This window comes from Strigops habroptila, chromosome 9 (assembly GCF_004027225.2).
Source record: "Strigops habroptila isolate Jane chromosome 9, bStrHab1.2.pri, whole genome shotgun sequence".
Taxonomy (NCBI): domain Eukaryota; kingdom Metazoa; phylum Chordata; class Aves; order Psittaciformes; family Psittacidae; genus Strigops; species Strigops habroptila.
This window is the reverse complement of record NC_044285.2, coordinates 2,295,260-2,315,012: the sequence shown is the minus strand read 5'-3', so window position 1 is coordinate 2,315,012 and position 19,753 is coordinate 2,295,260. Positions and strand designations below refer to the sequence as shown.

Sequence of the window (19,753 nt, the reverse complement as noted above, 5' to 3'; positions counted from 1 at the left end):
GGTGTATCAGAAGATATCAGCTGACAAATACTCGTAAGCAGGTGAACACTTAATGGTCAGCAATATATCATGCCTATATTAGAGTACTTGCTCTTGCATTGTGCACATATCATTTCCACATGTAGAAGACTAATAACATACCTAATAAACTTCTGCATTCGAAATGAGTCTCTTTGGCCATATCATTTTCAGGCATTTGTCAGATTAGACAGTCTTCAAGAGGGGAAACTTCAGCTAAAAGCTGGTATTCTCCAGTGCCCTGAAATAGTTCTTTGTCAAAATACTGAGCAACTTCTCTCAAAAGGAGAATTCTGTACTGGAATTCTGTACTGCATCTCCCACGATGTTTTTCCAAGCAGGGAGATCTCCTGGTAGGCTCACGCTTCCCAACATGGGCAAGAACATGCAACTGAACTTCAAAGAGACTTGTCTCATTCACTTAAAATAAAAGCTTCTCTAGCACTCACCAGTGTTGTCCAAGGCAGCACTGTACAAAGTAAGGAATACTCTATTAAAAGAATATTTGTGCTGCTTGCTTTCTGTTCTACCATGCTTTGTTTCTCAAGCACTTAATTAAGGAAAACTGCATGAAGAAACACATGGCACATCATCCTGCAGCTGTGCTGCACTCAACCTTCATTCTTCAACATTTAATGATCACCCAGTACCGTTTTAAAACAATTAAAGATGCTATTGTTATCCTGTTAGTTTTGGCTGTCACTGCACAAACTTCTTGCCATGTATAAAGACAATTGCCACATAAGCATTAGTTTGTCTCTGATGTCACTGGGACAAACTCGGATAAAGGGTAAGCAGTTCCCCTTGGCTTTCATGACTCAAACTTTGCTTTTTACTCAAGTGAGGTTGCTCTTCAAAAGAGGACGAAAAGACGATTTAAAATGCTTTCTGACTAGGATATTAGTAATAACTGCACAGCCACTCAACAGCATCAGCAATGCATGACCTTAGCCCAAAGGTCTTCTATTTTCCTCTGTGAAAGAGGAAACAAATGAGAGCAGTGATCTCAATTTTATTTAATTAACCTTTCATTTAATTAACCTTCATTTTATTGCAGTCACTGAATGACACTGAGCATGTACACTGATCTGTTCTTTGCTGTGTCAGCAATCAACACCAGTCACATTTCAAACTGAATTAAATGTCTTTTCTCCCAAATGTTGTGGTTTTCTTTCCCTTTCTATCACCACTAGTTATTTCATCTTTGTTCCTACTGAACAAGAGCTCCAACATTTTGGCCTCCATTTCCCCTCTCCTCTCACATCCTGCTTACATAATAAGCCTAAAATCATCCTGACTACCAAAACCAGGTCTACACTTTGGTCATCTCTCAGTAAGTTCTAACACCTCCTCCTCCTCATATGCTTGAGAACTTGGCTTCTGAAAATCAGTTTCTTACAGATGGTACTTCCATTTACTGGCACCAATTGGTTACTTGGAAGTATTAGTCATTGGAGATACACATTTTATAAAACATGTGAAAAAATAAGAAGTAGAATAAACAGGAACATACAGTGACACACTGTCTTGGCTCTTTCCCAGCCTTTTTCCCTCAAAGGATAAATGCTACATAGTTTGCACTATGTATTTATGTTCAAGTGAAGTTATGATGTAGGCAATTCATATTAGGAAAGCATGAATGCTTTTCTAATAGTCAAAATAATCATCCCCAAAATGCCATACTTAGAGAGCACTGAGTCAGACACAGGGACAACACATCATGCTCGTGACCTTCCGCTGCTTTTCTCCCATCTTGAGCTAGACTTAAGCACTTTCAGTGCTTTTATCTTCCCCTCTATAAATGCAAAGAACAATGTTGGTGTCTACTATAGAACTGTGACCTTTGGCTTGCCTGCATTCCTCACACACCCTCAGCTCCCCCCAGATGAGCTGAAGAATGGACCTGGGGTTTCTCCTGGAAGATGCCATGAAAGACCATGCAGATTCACATGCATGCATTTATGTGGGACTACAGCTTAGGCACCGCAAGACAGCCTTGTTCTGTTCTTGTTCTTCCTGGACCCTTTTCAGCTCTCCAGCACCAAAACCCCCCACATTGCTGCCCTTGTAATAAGAAACCTAAAACCAAACAGAAAACCCCTGAATGTATCTTCACCACAACCACCCCTCCCTCACACCCCTGCAGCCTAACAGAGTTTAACAAGTTCTTCTCACTTGCCTTCCATGGACACCCCAGCCACTTCTTCAGCCTTCTCTCCACTGTCCCCCAAATCTCTCGGGTTTCACCTCACTGAAAGTGAATCTGTCCTCTCTGCTCACACAGCCACAAAAACGAGCTGTCCTAGGGCTCAGCGCCTACTAATGGCCAGTCTCCTCCTCAGCCCCACCCCAGCCCCTCAGAGCTTCCTCTCAGGTGCCGCCCTGCTCCCTCAGCTCGCTCCCGCCCTTCAGCTGAGGCCCCCTTTCCCTCAGGTGCTGCCCCTCAGCTCGCGCCCGCCTTCAGGTGCTGCTCCTCAGGCTGTGACCCCAGTCCTCTCAGCCACAGCCCCTCAGATGCCGCCCCTCAGCTCGCGCCCGCCTTCAGGTGCCGCCCCTCAGGTGCTGCCCCTCAGCCACCGCCCCTCAGGTGCTGCCCCTTAGCTCGCGCCCGCCTTCAGGTGCCGCCCCTCAGCCACCGCCCCTCAGGTACCACCCCCCCCCGGCACTGCCCCTCAGGTGCCCCCCCCCGCTCAGGCACTGCCCCTCAGGTACCCCCTCCTTCAGGTACTGCCCCTCAGGTGCCCCCCCCTTCAGGCACCGCCCCTCAGATGTCCCCCCACCAGGCATTGCCCCTCAGGTACCCCCCCCTCAGACACAACCCCCCCCCCTCAGGCACTGCCCCTCAGGTGCCCCCCGCCTCAGCCACCGCCCCTCAGGTCCCGCCCCTCAGACATTGCCCTTCAGGTGTCTCCCTTCTCAGGCACTGCCCCTCAGGTACCCCCTTCCTTCAGGCACTGCCGCCCAGGTGGCCCCCCCCCCAGTCACCGCCCCTCAGATGTTCCCCCCTCAGGCACTGCCCCTCAGGTGCCCCCTGCCGCAGCCACCGCCCCTCACGTCCTGCCCCTCAGATATCCCCCCCCGTCAGCCACCGCCCCTCAGGTGCCGCCCCCCCCCTCAGGCACTGCCCCTCAGGTGCCCTCCCCTCAGGCACCGCCTCTCAGATACCCCCGCCTCAGGCACCGCCCCTCAGGTGCCCCCCCTCAGGCTCCGCCCCTCAGGTGCCGCCCCGGCTCCCTCGCCCCGTCCCGCCCGCGCAGCGCCTCAGCCAGCCCCGCCCCTTTCCGCTCTTGCCCCGCCCTCTCTTTCCCTCCCCTCCACCGAGGCCCCACCTCCTACAGTTGCACCGCCCCCGCGCCGTGCGCACGCGCCCCGCGAGCGGCGGGCCTGGCTGAGGGGGCCGCTGGTCCCCGCCGCGGCGATGCTGCGCACGGAGAAGGTGCTGCAGCTGCGGGGCCAGCAGGGCCGCTCGGTGCGCGTCGTGCGGGAGCACTACCTCCGCCCCGACGTGCCGTGCCGCAGCGCCCTGTGCCGCGCCGGCTGCCCGCGCGGTGAGGGGGCTGGCGGCGGGAGGCTGCGGGCCGGGGCTGCTGGGTTGGTGGTGGGCGGGAAGAGGCAGTGGGGTACGGGCTGCCGGGGCGAGCAGTGCGCAGCTTGCCCCGGGACTGTTGTGTCTGAGCTCGTGTAGGCCAGAGCTGGGGGCGGCGGGGTCCGTGCGGCCTTGGCAGGCGGGGTGCCGGGCGGAGAGGCCTGGCAGGAACCAGCGGGACCGGGTGCGGGGAGCGGCGCAGGAGGGCAGCGAGCGGGACGGGTGGTGGAGCAAACAGGAATAAGGCCGGGAGGGAGCGGTGGGCAGGGGCCGGGAGGGCTGATCCTGAGCTGGATCTCACGGAACCGAACAATGTATAAAGTAGTGGAAAAGCCGAATGGTATCACATGGAGGGTACAGCAACAGTCACCCCTTCAGAGCAGAGTCTTTCAGAGCTGAGCAATGTGTTTAGAAAAGAGAAAAGGGAATGGAGAAGTTGTTGGCTACAGGATTTAGCTGTGCGTGGATTACAGACAGTGATAAAAGGCTGGAGGGTTGTTCAAGTCTTTTTAAAGCTCTTTTAAAAGTTTCTTTAAAAGAATTTTAAAGAGCGTTAATTTCTGTAGGGTGGTGGGTTATGGTGGTTCACAATGGTAAAAGGCTAAAGGATTATTCAAGTTTCACGGTTTGCTTTCTAGAAAAGATCTTTTAAAAATGCATTGGTTTCTGCAGGTCGGTGGTTTATAGCATGAATTAAGTTCTACACGTACCTGTTAAGTATTACAATGGGGTCAAGCCATTAACTCGGGGTGATTGTAATTCTGCATCAGCAGTTATTACTGTTAAGTTGGAACTTTAAGGTCCGTTCAAACCCAGACCATCCCATGACTCTGATTCATTCCTGGCTCTACACAGTGTGCTGAACAAACTTATTTCATGCACTGGGAGAGACAGCCTGCATAAATCACATTTGCAGACACCTGTAATGGTATGCTGTGCGTACTTAGAAGTTACTCTGATCTAGATATATAGGTTAGGCAAGGATAGCTTAATGTGGGTAGATTACATAAATCTTTAAGAGACATTTCACTTTTAATGCTCTTCTGAATTATTAATAAATATTAGCTTTCTTGTGTGCATTCTGCTGTCATCCATTATATGCCCTCAGGGTGAGATGGGGCCATGTTACTATGTGCAGAATTGTGCCTGCTGGATTCACACTTCTGATGATCACAGTTAATAGATTATCCTCTGTCAGCTTCTAAGAAGTACATGAAAATAACCTGACTAATCAAGATCTATATACTTTTATTATACATATAACTTGCCTGCATCAGGGTAAGTTCAGCAGTTCAGTGTTTATAATACCGTAAGGGGTAAATAGGCACTGAAAGAAAATTCAGTGGAGATCCCCCCCTGCCTGAAAGTTTGTTGGGTAATCTTTGAAGTATCTGAAGCAATTAAATTCATTAATCTTGAAGTACATTTTAAGATGGCACCTGTGATGGGTTGATTGTGGTACTTTGATGGTGTATTCCTAAGGGTTGGAGTCTCTTTAGAGAAAATTAGCAATGATGGTTAATCATTTAGATTCAAGAACATCATCTCCTTGCAGTAGCATTGCTTTTCTCCATGTGTACCCTTATGTGTATTCTTTAAAGATATAGAAAAGCAGCCTGCTCTAAATGAATTGTGTAGACAGAGCTGTGGAAGCAATGTAACAGGTTAATTCTACACCCTTTGAAAATTCCATGCGAAGATTTTCTGTGGCAGGTGCTTAGTTTCTTTTTTCATGTGAAAGTAGAAAAAAACCAAAGGACTGTTACCTGCGTTCTTTAAGTTACGTCCTTTCCATAATGAATGTGGATATTTTTCACTCACTTGGGTAAATTTGCACTAAATTTTGGCATCAGTGAATGCAAAAGGGTTCTGTCACAAATTTCAGAGATTGCATTACAGAATTACACCATGGTAGTCATAATTTTGTTCATCAGAAAGAGATATGTATATACTCTTGAGGATGCACAACTCTTAATTTCCTGACATCTGAAAGTGTTTTTAAGAACCCAGTATTGCAACTGAAAGTTTAAACCTTTAAACTCTAAATTCTGTTTTAGATGGCAAGTTGTTGTCGGATGATGTTACACATTATGTCGTCCCTGACTGCAAGGTGGTTCAGGATTACCTCGAGATTCTCGAGTTTCCGGAGCTGAAGGGTATTATTTTCATGCAAACAGCATGTCAAGCTTTGCAACATCAGAAAGGACGCAGGTACTTACCCTATAATAACTTATTTTTAATTTAGATTGAAGATACTTTTTAGATTGAAGGTAAAATGTATATTTAAGCACAGCAACCCAAAGTCAGCAAATACGCTGTGCTTAATTTGGTTTTAAGTCTTTCAAAGGTCTTCATGTAATTTGCCAGAAGGGAAGGAGCTCTGATCCTGTGTGATCCATGGACATCAATGCCTGTCACAGTTTCACCTGATAGGAGCAATGTTAAACCTGTAGCTTTATTAACTAATCAGGTGGCTTGTGAGAGGAATTAAGGAGACTCTGCAGTAATGATCAAGTATCATGTGCCACAACTAGATTAAGGACATTGATTTTGATTTGCTGTATTAAAGACTGAGCACTTGTCTTTGAGGAGCAATTAATACCATTATATGGTACTTACCTTATCAGACATTAACCTATGTGTTGCTGTAGCCTATGAGAGTACAATTTGCTATCAAGGCTTTCCTGTATTCTAAAGCACAAACACATTTGAAGAAATAGCTCTTGTCCCACAAGTGACAAAATAAGTTCCTGAATACTTATGATGATTTGTGGGACTCACTGGAAAACAAGTATGTTTAAACATCAGTATAATGGAAGTTAGATAAGCTTGCTTACAGATGATGCTTTAGGTTTTATCAGCAATGGTGTAATCTAATGAATGCATTTCTTACCGCATGGGAGTACTTTTCCTTGAGTTTTTCAGCTGTATTTTCATCTGGAGTTGAAGTAGCATTATCAAAAGAAAGCACAAGATTATCTTTTTCTTATTCCAGACAGTACAACAAACTACGAAATCTAGTAAAGGATGCCCGTCACGACTGTGCCGTGTTTGCTAATGAATTCCATCAGCATTGTTATTTGCCAAGAGAGAAGGGAGAATCCATGGAGAAATGGCAGACCAGGTTTGTTTTAACTTATGCACTACTACAGTGGACAACATCCTGGCATTGTATTTAGGAATATTAGCATGCACTTGGTGCATAAGAGTTCATATTCTTCCTCTGCTTGGCTCTAGAACAGTGGAAGTATAGATTGTCCTTTTGTGATTAAGGAAGTGTCAACATGATTTTATAAGGAAAATAGACGCAAATATACTTAATTAAATTGAGTAATGGTAAAACTGGATCATTTTAAAGTTACACAGCCATTTTAAAGAATGCTTTAACACAGTAAGTAGGTCACACACACCTTATTGGGCTGCTAGATGTAGTGTTTGAGAGCCTGCAAGCACCATAACATTGGAGTCTTGGCAGCTCCAACTTGCTTTTTCCAAACTTCCACTCAGAGGAGCAATATGTCACTTTGCAGCAAGGGCAGGAGTGGATGTATTTGGAAGGGGGGGGAAATTTTATTTTCCTCTGTTCTCTTAGTGCTTGATGTATGGCACATAATTTTTGCAGATGGAAAGTTCATGTAACTTGGTGTATATCTCTCGAAAGTGTGCATCTTAACCCAAACTCTCCTTTATGCAAAGCTGGCAAATGTCTTGCAAGTAGCAAATGGGATATGCCAGTAATCTTATTTCAAACTTTGCTTTTCTAGGAGTATTTACAATGCAGCAGTCTGGTACTATAATCACTGCTCGGGTCAGATGCCAGTTGTTATGGTAACAGAAGATGAAGATGCTGTCAAGCAGTACGGAAATGAAACAGAAGGAGTGTTTGTGATTTCCTTCAAGGTAACATGCTAGAAAAATAGAAGGAGATTTCTTTTATGTTGCATCAGAATGATGAATCGAGTACATTAAAGCCCAATGTATAGTGCAAATCACTTCAGAGTTTACATTTAAGAAAACTATAATGCTAACTCATGTCTTCATTTATCAAAGAAAGCAAAGATGTTAGTCATGGGAATGTCATTGCAGTGAGCAAACCAAGGAACTGAAAACAAAACCAGCAGCTCCAATGATAGAGGCCATCTTTCTTAGTAACTCTTCTCATTGTTTTCCTTATTTTTAAAGAATTTGACATAGATGAACAATGATCAGTGACCTCAGTCAGCTGCCTGAACCTATACTGCAAGCAGTCCATAAACAGCCATAGTCTAAATATCCATCAGCATTATTCTGCCAGTTTCCTTTAGCCTTGACTACTGAGGATACAGTGATGCATGAGAAGATAATTCGTTCCTCAGTTAGTTGCTGATCTCTGATACTGTGTTATTCAGTGAGATATGCGGATGAGAAGTTCATGCATAGCTGTGAAAGGATGTTGAGTAAAACCAGGACTAAACAGATTAACCTTAAAGCATATAAAAATGATGGTGCTTGGTTTTTTAACTGCTACGAGGCAATGGGAGGTGGCCCAAATGTAGCATTATACAAGAAGTGTAAAAATAATAGCAAGTTGCCAGTTTAATTTTTCTGCTGTGGCACTTCACAAGAAGTACGTAGCTTGGATGGGGTATGTTGGTAGTAAACGTTTGTGAATCTCTAGTCTAGGTTGCCAGCTTAACAGTCGCACCTCCTTTGTTGTATTTAACAAATGAGTTAAGCTGAATCTGGAATAAATCTGTGGTATTTAGAGCAGACACTTCATTACTGCTTGGATGTGCTATTTCAGTGTAGCATGAGACAGCTCTTGTCCCTTATGGGCTTTCCAGATGTGTTAATAAAAGAACAGAGACCTCTAAATACTTTGATGTTTGTTCATGTATGTGCATACAGAATTACTTGGATAACTTTTGGCCTGACTTAAAGGCTGCCCATGAACTCTTTGACTCTATACTTCAAGCTCAGCATGAACGGGAGATTGAAAGCCAAGAAAACAATGGAAAAGAATATGCTGAGCACTTACCTCTGGAAATACTGGAGGCTGGGATCAAATCTGGAAGATATATACAGGTAATTCGGTATATAGAGAGCATACACAGCACAATGCAGTCTTGTGCTTGGTCCCTTTAGTTGCCTGAATTAGACTGATCAGATAAAGAAACATTGCTATAGTGGGAAGGGGGAAAGAAAACAAAAAAGCATTTAAAAGAACTTTCCTCACTCTTTTCCAGAAGTGAGGACTTAGTTCTGCATTGTATATTCTCCCCTATAGAGGGAACAGTTGTGTCCAAAATAACCTATATACCAATAAAGCCTACCAACTTATGTAAAAACAACTGTAACACTAAGCATTTTATACTTCAAAGTTGGCTATTTAGAGGTGTGACTGTTTCACTCTTTCTCTGTTACTTTCTTTCAGGGTGCACTGAGTGTCAATAAGCACAGAGCTCAGCTGGAAGCTTTTGTTCGACTTCAGGGATTTGGCAGCAAAGAAACAGGTGAAAAGACAAGAGGATTTACTCAGTGCCTTTTTGACACTGTCTGTGCTTCTTACATGATGCCATGGAGCCATCTGTATGTAGCTATTCAGTTATTGAGCAAGATGAAAGCTAAGATACTGCAACGCTTGGGTTATTCATGGCCAGAAAGGAGGGGAAAGATGAACCCAGAGGGTGGACCTCAGGAGAAAACAATACCCTTTATGTCCTCCTTCCTCTTTCTTAGTACCTCTGGCCATGTTTTGGACTCTTGTCCTACTGACAGGTTTCCTAGACCTTTTCTGAAGTTGAATACTGCTGCAAATTGTTATCCCTGTGCTTTGCTCCAGCTTCAGATGACCACTCATTTGACTGGAATAAGTGTTTGCACAGATGTTGGCAGGATTAGAAGCTGGTTATTGTGAACATAATAGGAAAAATACCTTTTGGATTGGTTTGGAACACCAGTCGTGTCTTTCTGATATGAGCTAGTAATAAATACTTTTGGAGGAACGGTCCATTATCCTCACACAGATCTTTTGTCCCGCTTTCAAATGTTCCTGTGACAGACCCTGCAGGCAAACAACTGTTCAATACACTAATCATTTTTTTAAAACCTGTTTTATTCTGGACCCTGCCCAGAATCCTGTGTCAGGGGTTTGCACAGTGTAACTGTGGGATGTGTTTCTAAGCTGCTGCCTAAGAACAATGAACTCATCCTGGCCAATGCTGCTTTTTAGCCAAGGGTGCACTTACAGAATTGCTTAATATTGCCTTATTAAAGAGGAAAAGGTTTTAATTTTCTTGTCATATTAATTACTTGCCAGTAGTCCTTTTTGAAAGAAATCATATTGCAAATGTCATTTTTCTCTTATTTCAGCAGAATGCTGCGAAGAATGGAGGGATTTGAATTTTTTTTTAGAAGTTTATAGTTCTATTTCTTCTTATTTTAAATTCAGAAATTCAAAGTGACATCCTTATTTATGGGGCCAAAGCTCGAAATCGTGCAATCCATGGTGATGTGGTGGCTGTTGAGTTACTGCCTTTGCATGAGTGGAAGGGAAGGACTGTTGCCCTCTGTGAAAATGAGACTGAGGATAAAGCACCGTTGGACACCACTGGTGACCCTATGCCCACAGGTGGATGTTTTGTTAAGATTACCTCACTTCCTTGCTCCGAGCTGTGCTGTGCTCTTCATTAGAGTCCCTTCTCTCCGTTTCTGTCACTGACACGTTTTTTGCACCATAGTAAATTTGAAGTGCTTATCCTGAATTAAAGCATTCTAATGTATCCCAGTAAGAAGGCCATGACGTTGTTTCTATATGTGAACCCCTTTAATTTCATTCTCAGAAATAGCTGAATTACTGCAGTTACCTTCCTAAAATGCTGAGTTAGGAGCACTTTGCTACCCAAGCACACACTGTCACTCTTCACAGCTCTGAGAGATGAACTGCAATTCTAATACAGACCAATTCACCAGACTGTGCGCTCAAGTTCTCCACTATCACTGTTGATTAGACAGAAAGATCACTGCATCCTTTTGATTCCTTGATGATAAATAATAGTTAAGATGAAAAAGATTTTTGTAAGGTAAGAAGTATCCATCTCCCATTACAATGTGACCTGCCTGTGTACCATAGGAACTCAGAGTCTTACTTGAAAATACTACTCGGCAGGTATAGCTATAGCTTAAAAGTTTGCTGAGGTCAGAGTTAAAAGTTTGAAGAGGTTAAATCTCTTTGTGCAAGAAAATGCTGTTTGATTTTGATCCTTTAAATTTCCTTTTTTACTGGAATTGGCCCCGTTTCAGTAGTAGTGGGAATCTCTCTGAATAATTGATGTGCTGTATCAATTGCAATCCATACAATGAGTTAGTCTCCACATAAATAAAAGCTCATTAAAATCTGGCTGTGCCAGTGATAATTTATAACAAACTTGTATTGTCTGCATGCCAGATGTTGTTAGCAATTGTAATACAGATTTGTGGACACATTAGTTTGTATTACAAAGCATTGACTCTTCTATACCTCCCACATATTTGCTCTCGTGTTCTTGTTTAACTTGTTAATGTACAACCAAAAATGTTCCTTCTTAAAAGGTAAAGTTGTTGGAATCATCCAAAAGAATTGGAGGGATTATGTGGTCACTTTCCCGTCTAAAGAAGAGAGCCAGCCCCAGGGCAGAAATGCTCAGAAGGTCCTTGTTACACCTTGGGACTACAGAATTCCCAAAATCCGGATCAGTACCCAGCAAGCTGAAGCACTACAGGTAATTTGACAGAAGTGTTTTGTTATTCCGTGTTCCTACAGAATTGCGTGGGTGTTACATGCTGTAATGATGTTTTCCTTGGCAAAAACATGGGTACAAATGTGAATAAAATGAAGTCCGGGAGAGCGGTTCAACTCCTGCCTCAAAGGAATGTGTTCAATTCCTGTCAAAACCACATCAGCTTTAGGTAACAAAGCTTATTTGAGCTCTGAACTTGGGCCACAGCCCAGCTACCCTGAGCATTTATATACCATTTGCTTTGGGGTTTTTCTGATAAATTAAAGGTCCTATCAGGGGTATAAATTGCAATAGCCCTTGTGGCTTTATTGCACCTAGGACATATATATAACTTTGATGAAAGGAAGGAGAGCTTTTCAGCAAATTGATAATGGATTATGGGCATTAGCTTGCCATTGCTGTAGAGAGGAGAAATGTGCGTTTATTCATTCCTGGCTGCTTTTACCCTGTAACATTAAGTACTTGTTCACAGCCAAGAAGTAATTTCACACAGAATCACAGAATGTGTCTCTTCTGGTATAAGAATATTCATTAATTTTTATAATTTAAGATAGAGATTCTCCATATAATGACCTCAAGTGGGTCTTTATACTCTTCCAAGTCTTTCCCACTCTTCCAAGTGGGATCAGGAAAGACATGTATTTCTCAGTATTTGTTTGCCTCTCATTGTGGGTTTCTCTTTCCTTCCTATCAAGTTTCCAGAGCTGCCAGTCTCTTGCATAGCTTTGTGTGCCCCTGAAGGGGTGTTTGTATTGGTTGCTTGTCAGGAGCAGCTTGTGCTCTAACAGAATTTCTTGTGGCAGGACTATAGAGTCGTCGTGCGTATTGATTCTTGGGAGTCAACGTCTGTGTATCCAAATGGACACTTTGTGAGAGTTCTAGGAAGAATTGGCGATCTGGAGGGGGAAATTGCAGCTATTCTGGTGGAGAACAGCATCTGTGTTGCTCCTTTCTCAGAAATCCAGGTTGGTCTTTGGGATTAGATACAATCTTTTTCTGTTGATTTTCATCTTACAGCTGGATGTCTTGGTTGCCAACAGGTTTCTGAAAGCTGGAAACCAATTGTAGATTATTTTTCTGGAATTGCTTTTGGATCAGTGGTTCTATAGATACTATAAAATTTTCAAGTCAGGAGCGTGATTTTAAGATAACCTGTTTGCTATGAGGAGATTACAAACTCTTAATTCTATTTTGAGGTAGACTTTTGGGTTATTACTGTCTTTAATATGTGTTCATGGTATTGATCCTAAAGGCCTGGTCCTACTAAAATCGTTGTTTTAAATCCTTTTGTCTTCAATCAGGAGAGGAAGCAGCTCTCATAGATAACTGCTTTGATGATACCTACAATTAATTGAAAGGAAAAGAATGTTAAAAACCAATATGCAGTGGTTAAGTTTGCCAGAGCTGCAATAATACCACAGTAATATCAGTTGTTAATAAAAAGTGTATATTCTTTTCAATTCTGTCTCATACTTTCCATGTAATAGACTTACCTGGAAAATGCAAGGAAATAAGAATTTGTTTAGGGTGAAGTAGTGCACGAAACAATTCATGGTGTAGAAAAGGGAAGGGTAATTAAATCTATTTTCTTGGCTTCCTTTTGTAGAGAAGATATAAATGTATGTTCATCAATAATGTTTTTGTACAGATGAGTGAAATGCCCGTGAGTTCTTCAAAGAATCCATGGAAAGTGAGTCCAGAGGAGGAAAACCAACGTCTTGACTTGAGAGATACACACTTGATATTCAGCATTGACCCAAAAGGCTGTGAGGATGTGGATGATGCTCTCTCCGTTAGAACTCTGCCTAATGGGAATCTGGAATTAGGTGTCCACATTGCAGATGTGACTCACTTTGTGGCAGCAAATTCTTACACTGATGTCGAGGCCAGAGCGAGGTAACTTACTTTCTAAAAATGAGACGATTTATGGAGCTGAGAGCATTGTGACACTACCTTAAGGGAACATTGAGAAACAGTGGGAGGAAGGAAACATTCTTTCTTCTTTGTCATGGAAACAGCTTATGAAAACTACTGTGTAACTAATGGTGTTCTGCTTTTATGTGGATGAAATAGGCCTGGTGGGGAAAAAACTGCTTCTGACCTACTGCTTCACCCTTTTAGGATGAAATTGCTCTTTTCCACAAAGTTAGAATTTATCTTTCCCTACTCACTGCTGTTTGCTTTACTAGCTCCTTTAACATTTGTGATTTGAAGGATTTACAAACCACTTGTTTGCATACCAAAGGGGATGAATCTTCACATAAAACACCCACAAAATGGAACTATTATATGAATTTAATTACAGAGTTATTTGGCAGGTTTATATTTTAATATCCAACCTTGTGTTTTAAAATGCCAAATATTCCATTCTTTCTGATTTCTTTTATTGCCACTGTTTGGAACTTAAACTGCTGCATCACTTCATGAAATATATTTTCTGTAGCTGCAAAGCAATGTAAACTGACCTCTTCCTAATTGAGCCTATTTTGTACAGCCCTAGTTCTGGCCTTATTGGCAGCTGAAGATACTGAAGAAGGCAAAATTAGGCTTGTACTGTACAAATAGTTATGTAAATACTTTGATATTGCATGTGTGTGTGTGTGTTTTCAGTAATAATAACCTTTTAAAATCATGCTGTGTGTCTTGTTTTGCTGAAGCTATGCTTGTACTAAAAACTGCTCGGGAGATACACACCAGTGAGTCCTTGTGAGAAGAACAGTAAATGTGTTTTATTCCTCAGGGCAACAACTTACTACTTAGCGGATCGTCGTTACGACATGCTGCCCTCTGTCCTGAGTGCTGACATCTGCTCTCTGCTCAGTGGAGTCGATAGGTAAGATTTTGTAGTGTTTCTGAGGAAGGAGATTTTTACAAGTAATTCAATTGCTGCTGCCAGTCTGTGTTTATCAGCTGGTTGGATGTTTTTGCTTTGTTACTAAATCCTCAACTGAAAGAATAGCACACATTTAAAACTACCTTTCAATTCTATCACAGTTAAGTAGGGTGAGCACTTTGTAATGCTTTGCCCTGCCAAAATGTGCACTGAAGCATTTTGTGTGAGTGAGACAATCCAGGTGAACACAGATGTAATCCATGCGAGATTCAAACTGTAACATAAAATCACTCAGAAGATGTAGGTTGGACTTTAAACAAGAAAAATGCATTCCTGAAGGCATTAGTTGGGCACGTTACCCCATTAGAAGAACTCTTGTAATATTTATCTTTCAATTGTTGAATCTTTTCTGGATGAAATTAACTACTGACAGAACTCTGAAGCAAAAGCAAGGTTTCCTACCTCTGTCAGCCCTGTGGAGGCTTCCAGAGAGCACCAGGAATGATTTTTCATGTAGACTTTTTCTTTTTTCCAGTGAGAGTTAACACTAAGTGTTAAATATCCAACTCTGTAATTCCATGATAACTTTATAGGGCATAACTGTACTGCTGCTGAGAAAGGGAGGAAAAAACCCAGAATGAAACTTGTAGATGTGTAACAGTTGGATGTGCTTGAAATGCCAGTTTAAGTCAACCAGCACTACTTACAGCATTGTGATCTCTTCTCTAAGGTACGCTGTGAGTGTCTTGTGGGAACTAGAGAAAGAATCATACGAAATGCTGAGTGTCCGCTACAACAAAACCATCATCCGATCCGCATACAAGCTGACTTATGAAACAGCACAGGGGTTATTAGATGGAGACACAAGAGTGGTTGATGATATCCTGGAACTGAAAGACTTGGATGAAAGAATGAGGCAGAAGAAACTGGCTGAGCTGGTTTGGGCAGTATCAAAACTCACGGATATAGCGCGGCACGTTAGAGCCAAGCGGGACAGCTGCGGTGCTCTGGAGCTGGAAGGGGTGGAAATCCGAGTGCAGCTGGATGATAAACACAACATCCACGATCTGATCCCCAAGCAGCCCCTGGAGGTGCACGAGACTGTAGCAGAATGTATGATTCTTGCCAACCACTGGGTGGCAAAAAAGATTTCCGAGCATTTTCCTCACCAAGCTCTGCTGCGGCAGCACCCTCCGCCACGGCAGGAATTCTTCACTGAGCTCCGAGAATGTGCCAGTGCCAAAGGCTTCTCAATGGACACACGGTATCTTTTATTACTTAAGTGCTTTAATTAAAGTTAAGCAATTAATTATTTGGTTATGTTGTTGTCACAAACCATTACAGTTCTGAGTACCAGTGTTACAGACTCTGTGTAGCAATTCTTAAACCCAATTTTCCCAATACCATTCTGTGAGTGGGAGAAGATGTTCTAAACAGGAGCTGATTTTTAACTGCTGTTTTTAACTATAAGCTCTTATGAGCAGCAACAGCATAATTTTCTTCAGAATAAACACTTTTTTAACAGGTCTAACAAAGCATTGGCCGAGTCTCTGGACAAAGCAAATGACCCATCTGATCCTATGGTAAATAAACTGCTGCGCTTGATGGCCACTCACGCCATGTCCAACGCCTTGTACTTCTCAACCGGCTCATGTTCCGAGGAGGAGTTTCATCATTATGGTATCTTGTCACCTTATTTTTTGATGCTACTCCTGTTCTGATTTCGGAACTGTTGGGGGGAGGCAGAGGATTGCTTTGCTTGCTTATCACTGCTCCCTTTTTTATCCATAGGACTTGCCCTAGAGAAGTACACTCATTTTACTTCGCCAATTAGAAGATATGCTGATATTATTGTCCACAGACTCTTGATGGCAGCGACTCTGAAGGAAAAGAAAGGAGATGTTAAGGATAACTTATACAGTAACAAGGATCTCGAGGAATTGTGCAAACACATTAACAACAGAAATAGGGTAAGATGGTCACTATATGTGTCTCCATGTGTGTGTGCCCACGCTACCCAAAGGAATGGGACACCCATCCTGATCACAATGTTTGGGTACTACAAGAAGAGTATCACTTCATTTTTATTTATAATGCTGTGGGGGTTTCTTACTTAAATATCAGTTTTCTTCTGAGAGTGGTAGTAAAACTGACTTCATACTTCACCTGTAATGCATGTGGGATTTCCTTTTGGATGTAACTTTCCTACGTATGGGTAAGGGAGAAAGTAATGGGAAAAAGAAACTATGGAAATTGAAGCCAGTTGGAGTATTTACGTAGGTTGTTTTGTCTTCTCTCTTTGGGGGGTGCTTGCAGGCAGCCCAGCGTGCTCAGAAGCAGTCTACTGAACTCTTCCAGTGCATGTATTTCAAAGACAAAACCCCAGAAACAGACGAGCACTGCATAGCAGATGGTGTTATTTACTCCATCCGAACAAATGGAGTACTTGTTTTTGTGCCGAGGTGAGTTTAAAGACAAGATGTGTTACTGGAATGCTGCGAGGACACCTCTGGTCCTTGAGAAAGGAAGTGTTCGTAGCATGGCCGGGTGGTGACCGATGTCTGTGGTTTAGATTTCTGTTGTAAATCATTAGTAGTGCTTTTCTGTGCTTTGACTCTGGGAAGGAGTTCCTCTGAGGAAATGATAAGACTGTGTTTTATATGGTTACTTCAAAACATGAGAAGGACATTTTTTGCCCAAGCAGCTGCTGGGGCAAACAATGACTGGAGCATTTCCCCCCCTCCCTTTTTTTTTTTTTAAACAATAGAAAGTGATTTTCCAAACCACAGAGCTGTGCATTCCTCACTGCTCTTTTCCTTCGCTGCAGACTGTACTCTGAGCAGGCTGGGAGCACCTTTCAAGCAGCTGCTCATATTAGGCAGCACGAAACATAGAAGAAATGTTTCCATGAAGCTGTTCGTGGTGTTAGGCTCTTATAAGCACCCGTATCGTGCTGCTGATTTATGCTGGTATAACACAGCTCTTTGCATGAAGCTAACATTACATTGCAATTTCTGAGCTTTTAAATCTGTATTTTAAAGTACAGTAAATGTGTTCTGCATATGTTACAAATTGACTAGTGAATGGTGTAAGAAGGCAATAGGCACGATAGAACTGGAGAGCGCTGCGTTCCATAAGACTTGGCCAGATCTCCAAGCTGGGGGGGAAGAAAACTCCCTTTCCTTTTCCTTACTGGCTCTGGAGATTTTGGGTTAGTTAATGATCTTTGTGCAGTTCTGGTAGCAATACTGTCTGCCTGGCTAGCTCACAGGCAGCTAGTGAGCTAGCCAGATGACAAATGTAGGCATAAGAATGCTACTTAAAAAATAAGAAAGAAACAAAACCCAAACACCATTCTACAGGGATGTGTGAGGTAAAGCAAACTGCTATAGGAGTACCCTGAACTTGCATAAATAGAGCCAAGGCCTGCTTGATCCTGGCCAGAGACCGAGCTTGGATATAAACCAGCTCGATGGAGGCATCTGGTCTCCAGATGGCTTGGCTTGGATGCAAGGCTGAAGAGCCAGAACCTACCCAAGCGAGGCAGGATTCCTTACAGAGAACCCACTGCAAATACCTGCTGCTTTTCAAGTAACTTGTTTGAAATGGAGAACTGTTACCTCACTGTCCTGCTGTCTGGAATAACCTGTAATGCTCCTGCTCTTCCAGCATTGGGCCATTTCGGGCTCCACCCAACACATAAGAGAATGGATCGCCCTGTACTTTACTTTTGCTTCTTTCAAATTACATCAGTCACCACCTTTGTGCTGCTCTCATATACTCTAGAGGTTTATTTGACAATGCGCACCAGTGTCTCTGAAGCAGGGTTACCAGGCTGCAGTAACTGCCCCTTTATGTGGCTTCTATATAATCCTTGCTAGCTTCAAAATTAAAAGAACTGATGTGAAAATGGTTAGAACAGCCTTTGCTCATCTGCTCTTTTATAGATATGGAATCAAAGCTGCTGCATATATGAAAAACAAAGAAGGTTTAGTCATCTCTTGTCAAGGTGATGGGAGCTGTGAGTGGAAGCCTGGATCACTGCAGCGCTTTCAGAACAAAATTACTTCCACCCCAACTACTGGAGAATCAGTTACATTAAGCCTTTTCGATCATATTACGGTGAGTATTTAGAATAACAGAACAGTTTGTAGTGGAAGGGACCTTAAGCTCATCCAGTTCCAACATCCACCATGGGCAGGCACACCTTCCACTAGAGCAGGTTGCTCCAAGCCCCTGTGTCCAACCTGGCCTTGAACACTGCCAGGGATGGGGCAGCCACAGCTTCTCTGGGCACCCTGTGCCAGCGCCTCAGCACCCTCACAGGGAAGAGCTTCTGCCTCAGAGCTCATCTCAGTCTCCCCTCTGGCAGGTTAAAGCCATTCCCCTTGTCCTGTCCCTACAAGCCCTTGTCCAAAGCCCCTCTCCAGGTTTCCTGGAGCCCCTTTAGGCACTGGAGCTGGTCTAAGGTCTCCCCTTCAGGAGCCTTCTCTTCTCCAGGCTGAACCAGCCCAACTCAGCCTGGCTCCAGAGCAGAGCTGCTCCAGCCCTCACAGCATCTTTGTGGCCTCCTCTGGACTCACTCGAGCAGGTCCATGTCCCTCTTGTTGTTGGGGGCCAATACAATCAGAAGGAAGCAAGAGGAAACAGCACTATCAGAAATAAAGTATTTTTCTCTTGCTTTTAAGGTAAAAATGCTGGTGCAGACCTCCCGCTGCCACGCCGACACCATCAAGCTTGAAATAATCAGGAATGCACCGTACCAGACTGCGGATACAGAGGTTTCCCAGAGGAATTTTCACAGGGTGAAATGTGACTTGGTGAAAGCAGTCAGTCAGTCAGCAGAAGCTGCCCAGTGTGCCCAAGAGAAAACAAGAGTTGAAGTAATTGATGAAGACTACGAGAAGTACTGCCAGACCAAGGGAGCCAGCTTGTACCAGCTGCTGGAGGAGATCAGGGATTTGGCACTACTGGATGTCTCAGCTGCCATTAGAACTTGAACTATAACCCAGAGTTGTGATCTGCTCCTATCCCCTCTGTATCGCTGTTGGGGTTTTTAAAAGCACTCTAAATATTCAAGGATCCTTTTACTAAGAAACTAAATGTCTATTTTAAATGAGAATTATTTTTATGTGATTATGAACATGTATGAGTTTGCAAAAGATTTTATAAATGATAAAACTCATCTTCCAGACTAAAGGCAGTGTGGCAAGTTCTTTTAACTATCATGCCCAACGTTACTTTCCCACATTATTCCTACTATTGGCTTTATTCCAGTGAGTTTAACTCATAGCTGCAAGAATATGAAGGCAAACAACTCCTTCACATTAAGCTAGAATTATTGAAATCCCCCAGCTGTGCATCTGGCATGAAGTAACACCTGATGCCATGGACTTATTTCATCTATTCTTGTCCTACTTCAGCTTCCATAAGCTCTATTACTTACGAACAGCACTCTCCCCTGTGCTGCTGGTGAGGGAAGGGTCAGGGCTTTACCTGATGCTCTCATTCCACAGAAGGGAAAGAAACAAACAAGACTGTAACAGGAGGATGAAACAG

General features: G+C 43.1%; 1 protein-coding gene across 2 annotated transcripts; it reads left to right on the top strand.

Annotated features, from left to right (window-relative positions):
* The first annotated feature begins 3,378 nt into the window (after positions 1–3,378).
* DIS3L (DIS3 like exosome 3'-5' exoribonuclease) lies at positions 3,379–19,393 on the top strand. 2 transcript variants are annotated; one of them, XM_030497719.1, is made up of 17 exons: positions 3,379–3,566; positions 5,662–5,815; positions 6,600–6,728; positions 7,369–7,504; positions 8,492–8,668; positions 9,018–9,096; positions 10,035–10,214; positions 11,174–11,343; positions 12,165–12,326; positions 13,010–13,257; positions 14,102–14,194; positions 14,925–15,458; positions 15,720–15,874; positions 15,986–16,164; positions 16,511–16,656; positions 18,142–18,316; positions 18,883–19,393. In XM_030497719.1, the coding sequence occupies exons 1-17, from the start codon at positions 3,437–3,439 to the stop codon at positions 19,192–19,194; spliced, it is 3,159 nt and encodes a 1,052-aa protein (XP_030353579.1). In that variant the 5' UTR covers positions 3,379–3,436; the 3' UTR covers positions 19,195–19,393. The 2 variants fall into 2 exon arrangements, with proteins under 2 accessions (XP_030353579.1, XP_030353580.1); XM_030497720.1 differs by lacking the exons at positions 3,379–3,566; positions 5,662–5,815; positions 6,600–6,728; ... (1 more) ...; positions 8,492–8,668; positions 9,018–9,096 and adding an exon at positions 9,104–9,556.
* Positions 19,394–19,753: the final 360 nt, after the last annotated feature.